General features: G+C 45.6%; 1 protein-coding gene across 4 annotated transcripts in view; it reads right to left on the bottom strand.

The window, feature by feature from the left end:
- ZDHHC14 (zinc finger DHHC-type palmitoyltransferase 14) overlaps positions 1-22756 on the bottom strand; it is a 335282-nt gene that overhangs the window by 100367 nt on the left and 212159 nt on the right. For all 4 annotated transcript variants that reach the window (XM_045500149.1, XM_045500145.1, XM_045500146.1 and 1 more), the window contains exon 3: positions 20472-20630. In XM_045500149.1, coding sequence (XP_045356105.1) covers positions 20472-20630 — 159 coding nt within the window. The remainder of the gene's footprint in view (positions 1-20471; positions 20631-22756) is intronic.

Here is a 22756-nt window from a genome sequence, read left to right as displayed (position 1 = left end):
GCCGGATGTAGGGCTCAAACCCACGAGCTGCGAGATCATGACCTGAGCCGAAGTTGGAGGCTTAACTGACAGAGCCACCCAGGCGCCCCATGGAAAGCACTTTCAAGGAGAAGGGTGATGTGATCATACTCTGTCTAGGTCATAGAGGGTGGATTGGATGGGGAGAAGAGATGGATGGAGGAGGCCACCAGGAGACCCCTGCCTGGTCAAGGTGAGAGGGGCTGGCAGCCTGTCGCTGGCCATGACAGTGCAAAGGCAGGGCAGTGGTTGGAGCTGGGACCTGCCGAGTGAGAAAATGTACAGAATCGCACCACGGGTCAACTAAGGACAGAGGAGGAAGGACTCAAAAGTGACTCTTAGGTGTTTGCCAGTCTAAGTGTGACCAACAAACAGTTTGGCTCTGAGCGAGGTGGGGGTCGTGGGGCAGCCTGATGGGGGATGTCTCTGGGCTCCCCGAGTGGAGGGGTCAGAATAACAGGGGTATCTTTAAGTCCACAGCTCTGGGCAGGGGTCTGAGCTGGAGCCATAAACCGGAGGGAAAGACAGACTTCAGGAAGACAAAGGGAGCTGACTCAGAGACGGGCACACATTCCCCAGACACAAAGCCAGGAGCCACACCACACCAAGAGGGACAGCAAGGCAAAAAGATACACGTGTGGGGAGAGTGAGACCAAGAGAAACAGACTTTCATGAGATAATTGCTTGAGGCTCTCCTGGGTGTTAAAAAAGTGTTTTTTTAAGAGGAGCTGCACTTTGACAATGACAGGCAGAAATGAGGCAAGCACTTCTTGTCCAGATAAATATAAAACCCGCGGCCAGAGACCACTCTTGTCTGGCTTAGGTCCAGTCTTAGGTCTCTGTGCAGTGCGCAAAGAATTCCACGGCGCCAGCCCAGGACAGGCTGAAAAGTGCCTCGGAGGCCCCAGAAATTCTGGCGTTGAGACATTCCTGTTGTCAGAGATGCACTGTCTCATCAGACACACAATCTTTCTCTTTTGAAAATAATTTGAAAAAAAATTTTAATGTCTATTTATTTCACAGAGTGTGAGTGAGGGAAGAACAGAGACAGAGGGAGACACAGAATCCAAAGCAGGTTCCAGGCTCTGAGCTGTCAGCACAGAGCCCAACGCTCTGGGTGCTCGAACCCATGAACCGTGAGACTATGACCTGAGCTGAAGTCGGACACTTAACTGACCGAGCCACCCAGGCGTCCTTTTTGAAAACAATTTTTATTTTTTTATTTATTTATTTTTTCAACTTTTTTTTTTATTTATTTATTTTTGGGACAGAGAGAGACAGAGCATGAACGGGGGAGGGGCAGAGAGAGAGAGGGAGACACAGAATCGGAAACAGGCTCCAGGCTCCGAGCCATCAGCCCAGAGCCTGATGCGGGGCTCGAACTCACGGACCGTGAGATCGTGACCTGGCTGAAGTCGGACGCCTAACCGACTGCGCCACCCAGGCGCCCCATGAAAACAATTTTTAAATAAACGATGTGCAGAATAAAAAAGACATGTTTTAAAAATGATTTTAGATGCATTATTTTAAGTTATCAGCGTCTTCTAGCACAGCATTTTTCTAAAGGGCACTTATAAACCATTCCCGGTCTCCACGAGAGTATCTGGCCCGAGTATCTAGAAAGCCGCACAGGGTGGGCCCTGCAGGGTTCTGCCTCCTGTCATGGTTATATTTTCATTCCACGGTTATCAGTTGTTATTCTGATTATGAATTGGCTGCCCGAGCAGCTTGGGCTGGTTTTGCATGGAGGGAGAACCCTGGTCCCTGGGACAGGGGGGTCACGTAGTCATTTGCTTAAAATGAACATATTGGCACCTGGCTTTGCACATTCAGTGTGACGTTTTGTCACGAAGGCATGGCTGTCCCCGACACAACAATAGAACCCAGACCTCATTCCTGCCAAGTGCAGGATCTGAGACCAAGGCTGCTCTGAGAGGTCTATCAGGGGGAGTCCTTGTTCTCAGGGTGTGGGCCAGCCTCACCCGCCTTTTCTCATTTGGGGTGTGAGCCCTCCCAGCATCCCAGCCTCACCTGGTGACTGATGAGAACATGAAATGGGTGACCTCACTAAGACTTGGTGGGCCGGGCAGGTTATTTGCTTGTTCCCTCTCCAGATCCAGATTGTCTCAGGTGGACCCAGTTCAGCTGTCTGTGGACAACAGTACGTAAGGGGGCTGGGGACACTCCTTGTGCGGGGATGATGCCACCAAAGGACCCCGTTGGGAATGTGAAGTACCCCAGGGATGAGAATGTGAGGACTCACCCTACAAAGTCATGGGCAAAAGTTCTTTTTCTTTTTTTAATGTTTGTTTATTATTTACTTTTAATTTTTTTAATGTTTATTTATTTTTGAGAGAGAGAGGGAGCACAAGTGGGGGAGGGGCAGGGAAAGAGGGAGACACAGGATCTGAAGCAGGCTCTGCACTGACAGCAGAGAGCCTGATGTGGGGTTTGAACCCACCACCCGTGAGATCATGACCTGAGCTGAAGTTGGATGCTTAACTGACTAAGCCACCCAGGAGCCCCACAGGCAAAAATTCTAAAAGGGTGTGTTAGGATATTATTTCCCAGTTCTCTCTCCAAGAAGCTGTTGATGACTTTTAGGCATAAAGTCCAGGCAGAGCAGACCCTGGTCTGGCTGGGATCCACCTCTGAGGGTCCCTGACATCCTGAGACAAGACTCTCACTCCTCCTGTGCTCACTTACATGCTTGCCCACAGTCCGGCCTTTGCCCATGGACGGTCCCTTGTCACCTGTGGGCTCTCTAGAAGGACTGGCTTCCTCCTCGTATTCCATCCCATGGCTCCAGCATAGGGGAAAGACACGGCTTATGGCAGGACTGAAAATGGACTCCTCATTCGGGACAAGCAATGACACTCACCACGACGCTCAGAGCTCTTTCTGGCATCACTCTGTAAACCGTACAGAGCTGGCAAGGGAGGGGCACGAGCATGCTGGCAGCGGGGGGCATTCCGAGTAAAGGAAGCACAGTTACTGTGGGGCCTACCCTTCGGTGTGGTCAGCATCCTTGGCAGCTCCCGGGGCAGCAGGTCTGTGTGCCAGCACTGCCTGCCCTCAGCCCTTGGAAGGCTTCTGACCCCAGCGCTCCTGGAGCCCGCTACGTCTCTGCCCTCACCGGCCCTACATTTGCCCTTCCCGCCCCCTCTTCTTTCCTTCTCTTCCCGTGACCTTCTAGCACTCCCCCGCCATCTTTTCTCGTTTTCCTCTCTGTGTCTGACTTCACAGACACCAACCAACCACTCACAGCTTGACACGTGCAGCTCTGGCTCTCTGCCTGCAGCCGCTTTCGTGGCTTCTGGGTCCACGTGTGTAAGCTGCTACAGATCGAGTTCCGGACCGAGAGCCAGAGGCTTCCAGGCACTCAAAGCGAGTTATGTGCAGCACAGACTCAGGTCACCGTGCCACGATTCACTTAAAATACGCGGACTCCATTTTTCTTTAAAAGCATTAATGTTTAACGTGGGGAAAATAACCATACTCTCAGGAGACAAAGGGATCACTCATTCCCCTTTGCCCCAACTCCATGAGTTTAATGAAGCGTGGACTCCTGTTGGCTCTTCCTCTGAAATGTTTCTGGAATCCATCCACATTGTCTTTCCACCTCCATGGCCATTCCCTAGCCTGGACCAAGGGAAGCTGTCCCCACCCTGGGCCAACAGCCTCCCATCCATCTCCTCGGCTCTGTCTTGTCACCATCCATCCATCCATTCACCATCTGTAAGGTGGACAGAGGGAACTTCCTGCGACATAGTTACTAAGGTCACTCTGTTGTCTACCGTCCTTGGGGTAGGATGGAGACTCCTCAGGGGGCTTGGAAGGTCCCTGCTTCCCTCCTGCCTCTCATTCAAGCCCTGTCTGCCTGCACTCTCCACGTCAGCCTCTTCTCCTCTGGTCCCTCGGGTCGGCGTGCCTTCCCCCGTCCTGGGCCTCCGCACAGGCTGCCCTACCTGCCCCCATGTCTTTCTACTTGCCCGCCTCCCTTCACCAGACAATGGGTGCTCCTCCTGTGGTTCTCAGAAGGGACGCTCCTCCTCTGGGTCAGGAACCTCTCCTGTGTGTTCCCACAGGACCCTGCACTTTCCTATTTTCTGTCTCCCTCCCTGGTCCGTGGCTGCGTTCCTTGCCAGGCACGTGTAAGCTCCTTGCAGGCAGGACCATGTCAACCACCTTCACCATTACCCCGCTGCCCCTGCCCCCTGCCCCTGTGCCTACCTAGCACAGGCCTGACAACCAACAGTCAGCAGATACTCCTTCAAAGGCCGAATGAAGTGCTTACGTGGCCACGTGTATAGCCCTGAAGGATCATTAGTCTAGAAGCTCGCTGCTTCTCTGAGCGCAGTATTTTAATAATCCCAGGCACATGCACTGGCGACTTCCTATGCTACAGCAAAACCCCAGCGTGATCAGTGATGGAAAAAAGCTTTTTTTTTTTTTTTTTTGGTTCAATTAATTGGACTGAAAAACAAACCTATAAATCAGTTGCTAATAAGCAATGGTTTCTTAGGCACAAAATGGTTGGTAGAAAACTGGTTACTTTTATCCTATGGTAAATGGCATACCACTCTGTTATGATATTGTTGTGAATTTAACTCATAGGAGTCAAGAACATGCTTCGTAACACCATCGTATTTTTGCCCACTTTCAGGGGAAAGGTATGTGACACAAACCACTATACAACCCAAGTGGGACTTGGAAAATGATCTTTGCTTCAAATTTAAGACAATGCCATCTTATCCTTTGTGGGAAGGTCTTAATTTCTTTAACTACACCAAGGTGTTTTTTTTTTTTTTTTTTTTTTTTGCCAGTATTTCTCAGTGGTATAAAGAAATCAAGACAAGGACAATGGGAATGAAGGGATTTTCAACATCAAAAGAAATTTTTTTTAATGTTTATTCATTTGTTTGAGAGAGACAGAGTGTTAGTGGGAGAGGGGCAGGGAGACAGGGAGACACAGAATCTGAAGGAGGCTCCAGGCTCTGAGATGTCAGCACAGAGCCCGATGCGGGGCTGGAACTCACAAACCATGAGATCACGACCTGAGCCAAAGTCGGATGCTTAACGGACTGAGCCACCCAGGCACCACCACCCCCACAAGTGCTATTAACTTAATAAAATATACAAGGGGACAAAGAAACCAATACTAAGGGTTACTTTCAAAATAATTTAAAAACTGTGACATAATAAAATGCATGCTTATTTATTAATATGCCAAATGACAGAAGCTCCAGCTTATCAGCTACCGTAACTGTGAAGTAGTAACAAGTGTAAATGTGAATCTGAATATTTGCAATAGCTGTGACGTCATCGGAAAATGTCTGTGCTTTCTATTGGCAACCAACACGGCTAACTTGGTTTGCTGCCTGTACTCATAATTGAAGGAAATATTAAATCTCATTTGAGGTTAAATAAAGATGGAATTGTTTTTCCCAACCAAGTTCATGGACTCCTGAATTCCATCCACGGTGCCCAGATCAGGAATCCCTGCTCTAAGCAAACCCTAGAAGCAAGGCGCTTGGTCCCTGGTCGGGCCCTGTCCTTGGAGGGAGTCAGGCCCACGGAGAAAGCGGCATTCTGCCTGTCCTCATGGCTCTGAGCCTGTCGGGGAGCTTGCTCCGTCCAGACTGTTGGGCCACATCATTGACCTCTTTCTCACGTGTGGGGCTCTCTGCTTCTTCTCAAGTTGCTGCAAGCCATCAGCTTGCTGGTACCTTCTGATTCAAGTACACAGCTCACCTCATTAAAGTCTCCCCGTGGATCTTAAAGGACCCAGGGAGCCCTGAGGAGGAGAAGGCCCGATCTAACAGAAAGCACAAAAGCCTGTGCTATGCTGAGATCTAGGACGCTCAGGTGGTACAATTTCAGGAGGGTACTATAGCCTTCAGAGGCATACATGAGATATTTTTTCAAAATCTGAAGGACTTACACATGTATCCTGTCTTGTTAACCTCTCAGTAATCCCGGGGCAATAACTGTCATGCTGAGTTTACTTATGACTTTGCGACGGGCCCAACTAGGTCATGCCACTCGCCTTCTCTACCCATCCTGGAGCCTTCAGAAGCTTGTAGAGGCTGGCGAGCACGAGGGACTCATCTCCCTACCCTCCCTGTGCGCCCTACGCGCCACAGCCCTGCCCCGTGCCCAGGCACAGAGCCGCACGCGCTGTTGGATGAACGGCATGTTTCTACCAGGGAAGGGTGAAGGTCACTGTCTTCCCTCGCACGTGAAAGTCTTACCTCCACCTGCTGTTTACCTTCAGGCTCAGTTGAGTTTCTCTCTGCTCTGTATCTGTGTGTTATGAGCTCTCCCACAGGGCTTGGGAGGATGCTTTCTAGTTCAGGCAACTAGAGTCTCGCTGCTTGACCATTTCCGAGTCCCTCCCCTCTCTGAACCAATGTTCCCTATCAAATGGGGGTGGTATTTTCCATCCCGAATAATGCACAGGCCGGTTGTGAGCACCAGATGAGAGAACACATAGAACTACCTCCTCAAGTAAAAAACCCCTATAAATATGTGATGGTATCATAAAAACCAAAGAGCTGTTTTAGTATAAATTGTTTCTATGTGTTCATTCACCTTCCTTAATAAAAATAAAATAGTCTCCTTTTCACTGGCACCTTATTTTTTTTAACGTGTAATTTTTAAAGAAGGGATTCTTCTTTCCCTTTTTCTAATCTAATCTTTCCATTTCAATTAGTCTTTTATTTAAAATACTTTTCGGGCGCCTGGGTGGCTTGGTCGGTTAAGCGTCCGACTTCGGCTCAGGTCACGATCTCACGGTCCGTGAGTTCGAGCCCCACGTCAGGCTCTGTGCTGACAGCTCAGAGCCTGAAGCCTGTTTCAGATTCTGTGTCTCCCTCTCTCTCTGCCTCTCCCCTGTTCATGCTCTGTCTCTCTCTGTCTCAAAAATAAAATAAAAAAACGTAAAAAAATAAAATACTTTTCAACCTTTTGGGAATGAAACAAAACTTAACATGTTCCAACAAACCAAATTATTCTCATAGTTTTAATTTTTTTTTAATGTACAAACTTGTACTAAGCTTTCAGAATGACAGCACACAGGTTATTGTTCACTATCCCAAGTTTTCAGCCTTTAACAGCTGAGTCCTGCCCAACTGCTACTCACAGTGGGTAGAATTTCGTGCAACACTGTTTCACACCCAACAGCTAGTAGGGCAACAGATAGGTAGGAAGAAGAAATTTCATGGCTGGTAATGTGTATTTCATCCTTTGCCTCCTTAACTCTCAAATCTATTACTGGGGGCCAATTTCAATTCTTGGCAAGTGAGGAAAACAACGGACTGTTGCATACTATAAGATGCTCCATGCTATAAAAAGATGAATAGACATACAACCTTAGAAAGGAACTTAGAAAGGAACTTCAAGTTACTTCTTCAGTGTTCAAATCTCCTTGCAAGTGACAGATGGCATAGTTTCAGCAAACATTCACCTATCTGCCTCTTGAGGCAGAGCATCCTTCCCTGCCCCATTGACAGATCATGGGCACAGTCATGGTCATCAGCCCTGTTTGGCCAACAGAGGCTTAGCACATACACTGTAAGCAGAAGCCTTAAGAGATACTGTGTGCTTTGGCTCCCATCACATGGTCCGGTGACCCTCCATAAGGAGAACACGCCCCTGGTAGCTGCGGTCCCTTCAGCCTGGGTCCTCGGAATCAAATTTGAGGAGAAGATGCCTGGAGCAGAGCCTAGCCATTTCTCAGAGCTGCTCCAGACGACTCAGAGGCACGTGAGAAAGAGAAGTGCTATTTGCTAAAAGCCATGGAGATTCTGGAGGGGGTTTGTCATACAGCGTCACTGGACAGTAGCTAACTAATACATCTCATCGATTCACTTTATACCAAGTGAGATTGGTCTTCCTAAGGCCAAATTTTGCTCATCTCCACTTCCTGCTCCAGCATTACTGCCAGCGGCTGAGTCGGGACCCTCCTTGGATGGCATTGGGGGCCCTAGAGCGGCTGCCAGCTAATTTTTCCAGACTTTCCTCTCATCTCACCCCTTTATGAGAATTCCTCTAAAATGACCATCCTAAGGTCAGATCAGATATCCTGGGTGCTACAAACTGGTCATATTTTCTTTTCGGTGTTAGTTAACTTCTCGTATGTAGGCAGAAAACTTCTCAAGCGCAGGAAGCCCGTCTTATACTTTGCACTCTCTGCCCATGTAACAGTCTGTTGCGAGAAGCCAGCTCTGATTGTAGGCAATGCAAATAAACACCTGATTATTATGAACACATACTTTGGGACTAGCTGTAAATGCCTACATTACAAAGCCTTCTACAGATATGGTCTGATCCCTCATCTTGATTCTCAACATCCAGCCCCGGGCCCTGGCACGGCCATGAACTTTGTGGACCTCTACCCGTTGGCAAACTCTGTCAACATCCACCTCAGAAACCCAGAGAGACGACGGCCCTAAGAGCAGTCAGAGGAGAAATGCAGCCCTATTGATGAATTTTCAACACATAATGCATGGCTTCCAACAGACCTCAAAAGATGGTAGCTGTTTATTCATATTAAAATTTCAAGGTGGCAAATCACCCTGGCGGTAATCTTCTGGAAGCAGATGCCTGCTGTGGGAAACCTCACTGCTTGGCCTGCTCTCTGTGAGAGATGAGCAACTCCTAAGGCTTCCAGATGGCCTGACCTTCAGGCTCGAACCCAGTCTGTTCCCCTGGCTCTCAACCTTGACTGTGAATCAGAGACCCCTGGGAACTTTGCTACGATGCAGACACCTGGGCCCATGTAGTCCTTGTTTACGTGTACTTACAGGCCCTTATGCCTATAACAAATATGTTGTGAAGTAAGTTCTTCTGAAAGACGACTTTGTAGAGTTTTATTTTGGTTACTGCCTCAAATGCACCTCTAGACTCTTAATTTTTTTTATTTGAATTTTTTTAAACGTTTATTATTGAGAGACAGAGAGAGACAGAGCATGAACATGGGAGGGCAGAGAGAGGAGGAGACACAGAGTGAAGCAGGCTCCAGGCTCTGAGCTGTTAGCACAGAGCCCGACGCGGGGCTCGAACTTACAAACTGCGACATTGTGACCTGAGCAGAAGCCGGATGCTTAACTGACTGTGCTACCCAGGCGCACCCCCCTCCCCGCCCCCCCCCGGCTTTTTTAAAAGAAACTCCTGGAAGCAGAACACCATGAAGAGGATCTCCTTGCGGGGAGAGCACGTTGAGAAAGAGACTGCCCGAAATTCCTGGCTGGAACAAAAGGGCGGCTCCAGGCTACAGCATGAAGACTCCAGGGAGGATGGTGTGGAACCAGGAGAAGCGCTGGGGACAGCCAGGGACCCAGGAGAAGGGGAGTAGGTGTGGCATACAGGAAATGAGAACTGGTAGGGAGAGACGAGCGAACAGCATGGAGACAACCAGGAACAGTTTTAATTTGACATAGAGAGGAGGTGAAAAGGCTTCCAGGAAAGAACGTCATCTTACTGTCAAGTGAGTCAGGAAGGTTACTTGGAATTCCGTCGTCTGTCACTTAAGCTAATAACACTGAATCATTGATAAAGAATGACTTAATTAAAAGCCCCATCTCTTGCCGGAAGAGGACTTGAGCTGCTTATAAGCAAACCAGGAATAAGTGAGTGCCAAAAATAAGTGCCCGAAGGTGTTGTTTACACTGCTCAGAGGTGGCTAAATTTGGCTCTGAACTTCTTAAATGAATACACCTTTTTATGAACACATGGCAGTCTTCTGCACAGCCGTGAACTGCATTGTGGCTCTCTCCACAATCCTGCAACATGTGAGTTACATCGCAATGATGGTAACATTCCTGGACTTTATCTTCATTTTGCAAGACTCATTAAACCCTCGGGCCACTACAATAGATGATCCATGAAGACAAAACCCTCCAAGTTTGTTTTTAGCTAAAAGATCTCATGACTGTATTTATTCATTTTGATTCAGAGGTGGGCACACAATGATCAGAGGCGTGCAGAAACTTTCCAGAGGTCAATGAATGGGAGAAGGTGAAAACATGACTGGTGGCTTAGATCCAAAAGCATTAATTAGATCGTTTGATATGTTTTAAAGTTTAGTTACAGGACTTATTGATTCAACCGAAAAAGAAAGGATAAAACTTCAGACATTGAGATAAAACGGACTGTCTGACACAGGGGCTGGAAGCCCTGAGGAGCAGAAGAACCCAGCCCATGGGCCACTGCAGAAGTTCAAAGGCAGCCCCACATGAGTCGTAAATAGTTGCCGATAATCTCAGGAGATTGGTCTCCTTGACCACTTTCAAGCACTCCTGCAAGTTTCCAGCCTGCTGGGCCTCCTGCCCTTCTGCCCTCCTGCAATGCAGTAACCCCTGCTAATGCTGTATGACTTGGCATAGGGACCCATCACACTGTGAAGTCTGGGCTCTTCAAGACCCCTCCCCATGGCACTTGCCAGACTCCACTGTGTTGGTCATCTCTGCCTTCCTCATCAGACTATGAGAGCTTTCTGAACAAGAACTGTGCATGCTGATGATCACTGGAGATTTGGAAAATTCAGAAATGACAATGAAGAAATCATTCACACCTGCACACATGCACACATACAGGGGTCCTCGACTCACTTTCTGCAACTGGTCTGTGGATCAGTGACATCTAATAATAGTACGTGGCTGCAGACTTCATGACATCTAATAATAGTACGTGGCTCCTTGCATTGTTCTTTCCCCAAAATGTTATTGGTTATTTCGGCTAGCTTATTCTCTTGATCGAACTAAATTATTTTATCTTGTTCCCTGCCTCAAATTGTTTAAAATTATTAAGAAGACTGTGGAGAGAATGTATCTTGATTGCTATTGTGATTCCTAACTGATATATGGTCACCTATTTTAATGCATTGATTGGGTAACTAATAACTCTACTGAATTTAAAAATCTAGTTTTAATGTTTGTTTTCTTGTCCTCTACAATGAAGGGATAATTCTACCTGCTCCTTTTTGATAGTTCATATTTATTTTTTTCATCTTACTGCAGCAGTCAGAAAAAGCTAGGAAAACGTTAAATGCCAGCAGTGATAGTGAACGTCTCAATCTGTTTCTAATTTTAATGTAAAATAACTCCAGTGTTTTACCATAAAGGAAATGTGAGCTTTCTTCATCTTTGAAATCATGTCAAAGGATATTCTTACTAGTTTTCTATAACTGCCTAGCAATTTACCACAAATGTAGTGGTTTTAAACAAATTTACTGCCTGGGAAAATGTTTAATTAAAATATATTTGATATATAACATTGTATAAATTTAAGGCGTACAACATATTGACTTGATACATTTATATAATAGGATTGTCATAGCAATAGTCAGCATCTCAACTGTCACCTATAATTATGCTTTCTTCTTTGTGGTTGCATTATGATCTAGTTTCTTAGCAAGTTTATTATAACGCAATACTGTTGTCTATATTCACTATACTGTGCATTAGATCTCTAGGACTTAGTTACTACTAGCTGTCTATTTGTAACCTTAAACAACTCTCTTGGTCCCCCAACCCCCTAAACTGTTTTTAAGAGTACGACTTCTCTAGATTCTACATATAAATGATATCCTACACAATTTATCTTTGTCTGACTTATTGCACTTGGCATAATGTCCTCAGGATACGTCCATGTTGATGCAAAAGGCAGGATTTTCTACTTTCTTATGGATAAATACTATTCCATTGTTTATGCCACATCTATACCCATTCATCCAGGGACAGGCACTTAAGATTGTTTCCATTTCTTGGCTATTGTGAATAATGCTGCAATGGACATGGGGTGCAGATTATCTCTTGCAAATGCAGTGGCCTTAAACAGCACAAATTGAGTGTATTGGAATTCTAGTGGGTCAGGAGCTTGACGCAGGGTCTCACCAGGCTAAGATCAAGGTAAAGGTGGGGGTGCAGGTGCCACTGGGCTTGGGTCTTCTTCCTTCCCAGCTTAGTGCAGTTGGCAGGATTCGTTCCTTCTCACCTTTTCCACTTGGCTCCCTCCATCTTCAAGCCAGCAATGAAGGATGAAGCCTTCTCCTACTTGGAATCTCTATTTTTTGCTCTTAACTGTTCTTGTGACTACACTGGGCCCACTTGGATAACCCAGGATAATACCCGTTATTTGAAGTCAGTTAATGAGTAACCTTAATGGCATCTGCAAAATCTCCTTGTCATGTAAGGTGACATAACTATGGGAGTAATACCCATAATGCTGTGGAGATCACCGGGGCCCAAATTCTGCCTGCCAGTTCTCCCAATCTCGGTTCACCAAGCTTCAGAGTTAGAAACTGGTGTCAAATTTTATTAAATCTCTTTTTATTATTTATTGTCATGATCATATACCTTTTGGCCCTTAACCTATTGATATAGTAATAGACTTATTAACATTTAAAAAATTGCATTCTTGGAATATGCCCCTTCTATGTCAGAGTGATCAATTCTTTTATTACACTGGTAGATTAAATTTGCTATGTTCTCATGTTGACTTTTATATACATTTATAAATGGGAATATTCTTTCTTTCATGTTTTGTCAGATTTTAGTGTTAGGTTTGTGCTGTCTTGGTGAAATGAACTGAAAGGCTGTCCACGCTGCTCTAAGATCTGAAACACTATTCAGAGCACAGGAAGTAAAATTGTTTGGTTCTAGCATCTTTTTTGGATGATTTTCTTTTTATATCTAACCAACATTTTAATAATATAATGTGAATATTTTTCATTTCAAATGTACATTTAAATTTTTTAAAATTTAAATCCAAGTTAGTTAACATATAGTGTAATAATGGTTTCAGGAGTTGAATTTAGTGATTCATCACTTACATGTGACATCCAGTGCTCATCCCAAGTGCCCTCCTTAATACCCATCACCCATTTAACCCAACCTCCCACCTACCTCCCCTCTAGCAACCCTCAGTTTGTTCTCTGTATTTAAGAATCTCTTATGGTTTGCATGCCTCCCTCTGTGTTTTTATCTTATTTTTCTTTTGGACGACTCTTTAATAAAGTTTTGTTTTCCATTATTAGCAGTCTAAGTTTTCCACTCATTCGTTGACTAATTTCCCATAAAATCATGTTCCACTGAGATTTTCAAATCAATCAGCATCAAGTTATTTAATATGCAAACTAATGCAATTATTTTCCAATAACTAAAAACTCACCTATATTTGTCTCATTTGAATCTCTTATTTCCACTTTGCTATCTTCCCAGAAGTTTATCTTTATGTTGTTTATTTTCCAAAGAATTAGAAGTGGTACCACATCGATTTTTCTGTTTTGCAGGCCATTCATTTTTTTCTTCCTGTTTTTCTTAAGTTTATTTTGCTATTTTTTCCCCTATCTTCTTGAGATGGATACTATGTTCATTTATTTGCTTCTAATTTCAGTTTTGTTTTTTGTACTAGACTTTTAAAAACATTTTGTTTCACTGGCCATCCACCATCTAAGTAAACTTCCTGTTTTGAGGAGGATCCCAAAGTAGGTGGGGGGCAGGGCCCCCCTCCCTTATAGAACCTGAAAGTGGGTAGTTAGCCTCTCTTGCCTTGCTAGCTCCTTGGGTGTGGAAGCGAAAAAGGCCCAGGTGCTCCCACCCAGATCTTTGAACCCAGAGTCCTTGCACGTAGAGAGAGTCATAGTTTTAAGCTGATAGCAGCAGCCGAGCTAGAACTCGCGGGCAGCGCAACAAACATTCTGCTTGTAGTGCCTGCACGTCCTGTGACGTCCTGTTGCACTCAGCCTTCCCTGACTCTTCCTGGTTTCTGAGCCTGCCTCTCAGGCTTCTCCTTCATTCCTATGAGCTACCTGATAGCTTTCCAAATAATTCCTTTTCTGCTTAGGGTAACTATTTTGTGTGTTTAAAATTTAGAATTCTAATTAAATTTTTTTTTTAACATTGATTTAATATTGAGAGACAGAGAGACAGAGCGTGAGCAGGGGAGGGGTAGAGAGGGGGGAGACACAGAATCTGAAGTAGGCTCCAGGCTCTGAGCTGTCAGCCCAGAGCTGGACTTGGGGCTCGAACTCCCTGTGAGATCATGACCGGAGCTGAATGAAGTCAGTCGCCTAACCAAGTGAGCCACCCAGGCACCCCCTAGAATTCTAAGTAGCATAGAATTTAGGTTTGCATTCGAAGTTTAAAAGGCTCTTTAAAAAAAAAAAAATCACAATTGGTTAGGTTTGTGTATTTATATCTTTGCGATTGATTTTGAGTTTTACTGTTGTGTCATCAGATAATATGATCTGTGCAAACATCTGTTTTTAAAAAGCTAGGAATTTTTTGTGGCCTAGTATGATTAATTTTTGTAAATATTCCACACACAGAAAAAGCTAAGTATACATCGTAGAAACAAAGTTCAGCACATATTAATTACATATTAATATCCTTTATTTTCTTACTTATATTTTACTGACCTGAACCATTAAAACTAGAAGTATGCAAATGTTTCTCACTAGCATTATGTTTGTAGCAAATTATCCTCGCCTTCTCTAACAACTTTTACTTCATATATTTTGATGCAATGTTATTTGGTGCATATGTGTTGATGACTGAATTGTTTGTTATGCTCTTTACCAGTGTAAAATTACTCTCTTGGGCTTATGCAATATAATAAATATAATGACTTTTATTATTATATATAAAATATAATGAATATAATACATACTACAATATAATAAATATAATAAATTCTCCTTGGTCTGTTCTTAACAATGATCTTTGAAGACTTTTATTTTGATGCATCTAGCTACTAGCAGTGTCTGACACATAGGTGCTTATTAAATGTGACTGAAAATCAAAGATATTGGAAACTTGCAGGGGAGTGGGGACTACTGTAAAACCCTTTTTGTTTGGTTTTTGGGAAGATACAAATGCCTGCTCTATCCATTCCCCTCAAATGATACCCTTTCCTGTGGGAAATTAATAGCCCGCTCACCATACCCTAATAGTCAAAGAGAAATTCCAGAATGCTACTCCACACCAGAAGGCAGCTGCATTCCAAATCTCAGATATTCTAAACCTTTTAATATTGAGGCCAGCTGTGAAGCAGTGACTGAGCTCTGATGCACACAGTGTGTACACAACAGACAAAATATCAGCAGTTGAGCTCAGAAAACCACACTGCAGAGGAAGCAGAAGGATCGATGGGAGGGAGACACCGCGGGCTGAGGCGGGGAATGTGTAGTACCCCCAGGAGAGAAAGAGCACAGCAAAAAAAGAGATAGGGAAATGAGAAAGGGAGTTTATAAGGATTTTTAAAGATGGTGGGAAAGCCCTACCAAAAGCAGGAGTCCCTGAAGTCCCTGTGGGGGGGCCTCTGCAGGTTCTTTGTGCCACCTACGCCAGCACCGACACACAAGGACCGAGCAAAATGGGACAAGGTCACCCCCCGTATGAGGAAAGAGGCTGGCCCTCCTGAGAGCTCCCCAGGGGCCAACACATCCTGAGGGCTTCACGCACCGTCTTCTCTGTCCTCACAGCACGTCCAGATGTGTCACTGCAAATGCAGAGAGGGTCCTCCCTGCCCAGACAGGGCAGCAGGTTTGGGACCCAGGGAGGTGCTGCCTCCAGAGGCCACCTCTAGGCGTCAGGTTAAGCTGCCTCCTGCCTGGTCAAAGCTAGACACACGTAGAGCAGGCTTACAGAGGCTTGCATGTGCCATCTAATCGTTTAGCAAACTCGACCCAGTCCACAGTGTGTGATTAAACTAATTTCAAGTAAGTCCCTTTTATTTTTTATTATTTTTTTTTCAACGTTTATTTATTTTTGGGACAGAGAGAGACAGAGCATGAACGGGGGAGGGGCAGAGAGAGAGGGAGACACAGAATCGGAAACAGGCTCCAGGCTCTGAGCCATCAGCCCAGAGCCCGACGCGGGGCTCGAACTCACGGACCGCGAGATCGTGACCTGGCTGAAGTCGGACACTTAACCGACTGCGCCACCCAGGGGCCCCAAGTAAGTCCCTTTTAATTACAGGTTTAGGTTGTATTAAAAATACCCAATTCCAGTGAAAGCTGCTGGTAATTCTGACACTAGACCAGAGCCCATCAAAGGACAGACTTCCTGAAATGTGGGACTGACTTGGGGCTCTGGGATGTACACAGCGAGTTTGAGAGGACTTCCCGGGCATACAGTTGGCTTTCCAGCACCTGCAGTTACTCTCACTTTAATAATGACCTGAGGGAGCCTGAGGATCAGAGACAGCAGGAGTGGCCCCATGGCCCCAGATGTTGGTCGTTTAAAAATATTTTAGGGGCGTCTGGGGGCTCAGTCGGTTGGGCGTCCGACTTCGGCCCAGGTCATGATCTCACAGTTCGTGGGTTCGAGCCCCGCGTCGGGCTCTGTGCTGACAGCTCAGAGCCTGGAGCCTGCTTTGAATTCTGTGTCTCCCTCTCTCTCTGTCCCTTCCCTACTCATACTCTGTCTCTCAAAAATAAATAAACATTGAAAAAAAACTTTTTTAAATATTTTATAACTTCAAAGATCCCTTGGCTGAACAAACACACCAAAATACTCAGTTCTGTACATGCAGAAGCAATGTAATGGCAACAGAGAAAGAGAACTAGTGAGAGACAGGGAAAGGTTTTGAGAGAGAAAGAGACAGAAACAGAGACAAAATGAGAGAGAGAAAGAATATATTCACTTCTAGGACTGCAGGTCAAATAAATCAAACCAGATCACAGAGAAACAAGGTGATTCCTATCCCTCCATGAACCTTGTTCTATGCAGTTATTTTGGGAGCTCTATGGCAACATTTTCCTGGTTATCCACAATAACATTGATGGCAAGCCCTGAGCCTCCCCCAGTGTGTACCAGGTCTATACTGGGTCCTTGCTGGGCACAGCTTCACTTAATCCTTAAAAGAAACCTACAAAGAAAAGTACTAGGGTCGTCTATTTTATAGACGTGGTAACAGTTGGGGGTTAGTCAGATAACCCACTCACGTACCAATATCATCCACTGACAGGACCCGCATCCAGGCCCGAGTCTGTGCGCGTTAGAGTCAAGTTGCCAACTACTAGGCCCCGCTGACCCATTCTATATTTGCGCCAGAGTTTGCTTTCCACGAAAGCTTTCCGTCAGTCCTCAACTAAAAATACAGAGCCTTTATAAGTTTGCTCTCATTTCAAACACATTTAACAAAGAAAACTATTCTTCTGAACTGCCTGGGAAACTCCATTTTTTCCTCTTTCTTCTCCCAGCGTAAAGCGGCATTTATTTGTGTACCTAGGAAGAACCAACCCAAACCTGCTCATTACAAGGGAAGGGAAGCCACATGGGCTAACTCTGGCTTTCAGCGTATCATTGTATTTTTCTCCCCGGCTGCAAAAAGTAGAATTCTTTCAACAAAAACTTTCTATCTAAAAATAAAATCGTGGCAAACTCTGCAATTACACTTCTCAGTTGGAGACGTTTGCTTTCCACTCTATTTTCCCAAATGCAGAAGGAAGTCCAATTTACTGTCTGCTAATGGGTCACACCAAAGGCCCAAATGTAGCACGATGAACCGGAAAACCGAAGCTACGTAGGTGTGAATCACTGTGTGGTTGTTCCAGGAGGGCTGAGAGTAGCTTTAAGTCAACTATGCTACTCATCTCACCTGTCATTTGCACAGTGGGACCCTGATCAGGGTGTGCCAAACTCCAGCCCCAGGGCCATCAAATGATGCTGACAGGCAGATGTTGGCCAGTTTCCCCCCTCTTGAGCCCACTCCCAAACCTTCCCCTTTCCTCTCTTTTCCCTTTGCTGTTCTGTGCCTCCCGATTATAGGACCCCACCACGCTTATTGTGGAGTGCTGGATTGCTACTGTTACTTGGATTTATCAGAAAGGTTTCATGGGGCGCCTGGGTGGCTCAGTCGGTTAAGTGTCTGACCCCTGATTTCGGCTCAGGTCATGATGTCACAGTTCATGAGTTTCAGCTCCTTGTCAATGCAGAGCTCACTTTGGATTCTCTCTCCCCCTTTCTCTCTGCCCCGCCCTTGCTTGCAGCCTCTCTCTCTGTCTCTCTCCAAATATATAAATAAATAAATAAGCTTTAAAAAAAAAGCTGCAGAAGGGCTCCTAGGTATTAAAGACTGATAGCTCTTATTTTCTCAGCTGTTGGTTTCCATAAGACATTGTACTACCTTAAAGTTATACTCTGCGAGTACACCATTAACTGAAGTTGATACATACTTTTGGTAAGGGTATTTTACATCTAATTCATCAGGTTCTTTAAGGGACATGTATGAACACCTATGGGTGTTGGAGGGAAAGACTAAGACAATTCTATGAGCTTTTAGAAAGTGTTTTACAATAATCCAAAGAGAATTTTAAAGCACTAGGAGCTGGGAGGAAGTCTTATCACGATTAGGAGTCTAGCCTAGAGAGAGGAAACAGAAGATTGGGACCAAATGGTACAAATGAATAAATGAACAGTCAGATGTCTAGAAATGGGTAAACATTTTTATAAATGGTAATGAGAAGGAGGTTCCCGGTAAACTCTATGGCTTTGCAGATAACAACCCCCTACCTAGAAATGCCTAGTGGAATAAGTCACTGGACCTCCAGGAGAAGGCAAGCAAAGTTAACAGAAGAGCTTATGTGAAAAGTGTATGCTATATACTATTCCATCATATCACATTCCATCATGCAATATCAAAATTATGACCCAAGAAAGGGTCCTGAGAATCCTTAGAGATTATTGCCTGCAGATATTCAAGCCATCGCAATGCTCTGGCTTAAAAGTGTCCTCAAGATGCGCACGGGATGGCTGACGTCACCAGGAAGCAGATCAGAAACCTAACAACGGTTGTCATGTGTCTTTGTAGGAACACTGGTGTGCCCCTACATAGACGACCAGGTGTAGTTTTGGTCATCGCCCCCACAGAGGGCCACAGTAGATCAAGAAATTATTCAGAGAAAGCCAATCAAAAATAGCAAGGGGGCAGAAGTAATAACAGAATAGAAGTGATAATTATGGAACCTGTACACTAGCTACTATTCTAAGTGTTTTCCTTATATTGATTCATTTAATCCCTCAACCATCTCATTTAGTAGTTACTCTTATCAACCCATTGTATAGATGAGAAAACCGGGGATAGAGAGTTTAAGTAGACACGAAACTAACATTTGTACCCAGGCCATCCAGTGCCAGATTAACAGCTCTTAAGTCGAGCTACTTGCAAAATGGGAAAAGACTGAACGAAATTCCATTCTGTTCTGCTGGGGGAGCAAAGGCTAAAAGTAATTCATCTAAGTTAATAAAACCAAGACAAGGCCTGATGGGGAAAACATGGACTTTCCACCAAAGTGCAGATTTTTAAAGTTAGGATAAAGTGAATTTCAGACAAAAGGAAAACAGCTTTGCACAGCAGAAGTACATTATAAGCTTGCATTTTCCTCAAGAATTGAGACTACAAATTCCAATAGACTCAGAAAGAGTGTTGGCCATTGATGATGCTGAGGGGAAACAGGTTTGTTCTGAGCTAACAGAGGATTCCTGTGCCTAAAGCCCAGAATTACCCTTGGTCGTTTTCTATTAGAGGCAGGCTATGGGGCTGGAGAAATGAGGGTCTTTCCCCGTGGGCAGAGCCTTTGTGTGATCACCCTTCCTGTGACTTGGGACTTCTACCACCTCCTTGCCAACTTCATCTCTAAGAAGCTCCAGCCCAGGACAGAAGACGGTGTGTGGGTGTGCCAAGCAGCTCTCCATCTGAAGTGACAGGAAGTGATTGCCGACTAATCCCAAGGGGCTGGGACCCACGGCCGTTGTAAAATCTCGTACTGGGGTGAGCTGGTGGAGCAGTAGAGCCACATATCACCACTGATGACCTCTGTGCTACACATTCCCTCCGCCTGTTTCTCCAGTCCGTCCTGGAGAAAGCCAGTGGACAGACAGGGAAGGCCTTGGTGGTCTCCCGGAAGAGCGACGATCCTACCTTAGGCCTGGAAGTCTTCTGGCCTCTGCCTCTTTTTCTCTCCTGAGGCTTCAAATGCCTCCAGTTCCCCAGCTCATTGCCCCTCTGAGGACTCAGAAGAACATCACTAAGCACATCGGGCTCCATGTGCAGCCAGCCCTTCGGGCAGTGGAGGGACTTGGGGGTAAAATCATTTCTAGTGCCTGCTGATCCAGCAGCTCCAGGGAACAAAGAACCCCCACTCTGGGGTGTGTGCACCAGCAGGAGACGGCCCAGGGAGCTGCACCGACAGCGGGGGTGCCGGAGGATGTAAGAAGAAAAAACAGAGACTTGGGAACACTGGGCTTGGTGAATGGGATCCGTGGTGGGAGGCACTTGAAATATTAACTAGTATTGAGTTGTTCAGTTTCGGAGGATTAAAGAGACACCCATGCTGACTCTCTTTAGCACAGTCTACACCAGGGAAATCAGCCTCCCACGTCAGCTACAGACATTTTAGCACTTGCCCGAGAGGTGGAACAGAGGCAATCTCTGCTTCTACTCACCTACGCAGTTATCGCAAAGGCTACAATGAGAGGCACGAGGGGGCCGGAAAATCTTGCAGGTGAAACAATATTTAAGTTTCACAGTCTGGCCATTGATGATGACTTCTTTGGTTCTGGGAGGTGGGCGGTACCCCCCTGAACTGGTGCCGTTTGCGATATCTGTGGACAAAAGAAGAAAAAGAGTGCAAGCCCTTAATATAATCACTTATCGGCTGCAGGCTCCCACCCCTAGGAGGCCTGGAGTGTGCACTTCCAAGGGCAGCAGCCACACCTGGCCTTTCTGGGAGGCACCCGACGCCAGACACGCAAGACGACCTGCCGTCCCACCGCCTTCCAGCTCCTTGCCAGGGCTGAGGCTGCCCAAAATAGTTCACACAGGCAGCGGCCACGTGACTGAGTTCTGGCCAATGAGGTTCGAGCACACATGGCCAGGCCCAGCCAATGGGTCCCTCCCCGCAGAGACCCGCCCACTCTTTCCTCTCCCCGCAGGGCCGCTGGGGAACCAAAAATTGGGGATCCTGAATGTGCAGAGGAGGGCTGCCTCTCTGATCTCTTCACCCTCCATACTGCTACATGGACACCAAATTCCCAGTGTTAAATTTCTGAAGGTCTGGGTTTTGTTACAGCAGCTAGTGCTGCCCTAATTAACACAGTGGGGGATACTGACATCAAGATCCTTCTCTGGTGGTACATTCCAAATCCAGCTTAAGAATCTCCCACCTTGCACATTGGCCTCCTCAAAAATACCAGGTATTGGATGAGGGGAATATATAATACATACACACACACACATATATATATATTCAAAATATATATATATATATATATATATATATATATATATATATATACTCAAAATAGATATATTTAAATGTATATTTAAAAAATAATCTCTATATTTTGTTTATTGGCTGACCAGCATCTTTCATTATCTTCTAGAACCAGTTTTTTAAATGTTGAAAAAAAATACAAATATATATTTTTTTAATTAAAAAATTTTTTTTATTTATTTTTGAGACAATGCAAGAGACAGAGTGCAAGCAGCGGAGGGGCAGATAGAGGGAGACAGAGAATCTGAAGCGGGCTCCAGGCTCTGAGCTGTCAGCCCAGAGCCCGACGCGGGACTCAAACTCACTGAGCTGTCTATCAGCCCATAGCTCGAACGGGGTGAGAGCATGACCTGAGCCGAAGTCGGACGCTTAACGACTGAGCCATTCAGGCGCCCCTGTATTTTTTTTTTAAGTTTCATTTTATCTTACAAATCTGGTTCTTGTCTCTGAGTTCACATTAGAACCACCCAAGGAGCTTTCTAAATTCCCCTAATGGATGGACCCTGGCACAGACCCATTAAATCAGAATCGAGCCCCTGAGGTGATTGTAAAGTGCTGCAGGGTTGAGAACCCCTGCTCTACAGGAAGATAAAACATCCAAGTTTATTCTCCTCTAGGCCCCTCAGCCCTGTGAGCCCTGTCAGGAAGAATTGGGGGCAGCTGCCTGTGCAGCCCAGCACAGGAGGCCATGGGGGGATGGAGAGTAGCAAGACTATCTAAGGGCTTCGCCAAGAGACTCTGCAGCAGATAAACAGCTAGAGCAGACCCTAGGGGCTGGAGGAAATCTTGGGAAACTTCATGGTGGTCTCGAAACAGAGCTGGTAACTTTACAGGTAGCTGCATTTTACTTCACACACACTGAAAGGTCACACTATTAGACTGCAATAGTTGCAACATGTGATACATTTCCCAAATGGTATGAGTCCCAACACCCACGGCGGCCCCCACAAACAGCCTGGGCAGGAGTTACCGGAAGAGCTTCCAAAACTCCTGATATTTCAGTCCTGCCCTCAGGGAGGCTGATTTCATTGGTGGGGGTACAGGCTGGCATCGGGGTCGAAGAAACTCCTGAGGTATGGTGATATCTGCAGAAGTGCACTTTCTTCCTGCCTCCGTGCTCCGACAGAATCCATCACCACTCACGTGTCATGATTTCAGCGGCCCTTCACCCTTCACCCCAATCTTCTTTAACAGGAAAACGGAGGCCTGAAAATCTGCCCCTTGCCCTTTGGCCTAAGTTTGGTATTTGTAAAAATACCAACCCAAGTGGTAGAGAGGGAGCATTGTGAGTGGTTATCAGCCATTTTCTATTCATGGAAAATTAAAGTTCTACAAGCAGGTTCTAGAAGGAAAGGACAGAGAGTTCAAGAACACCTGAGGCAGACAAAGCGGCGTAGAGGGCAGGGAAATGGGAAGACTAAGGAGCAGCCTTCCGCTTTACCTCTTTGCTGAGGA

Source organism: Leopardus geoffroyi, chromosome B2 (assembly GCF_018350155.1).
Source record: "Leopardus geoffroyi isolate Oge1 chromosome B2, O.geoffroyi_Oge1_pat1.0, whole genome shotgun sequence".
NCBI lineage: Eukaryota > Metazoa > Chordata > Mammalia > Carnivora > Felidae > Leopardus > Leopardus geoffroyi.
This window is presented reverse-complemented; position numbering and strand designations above follow the sequence as displayed.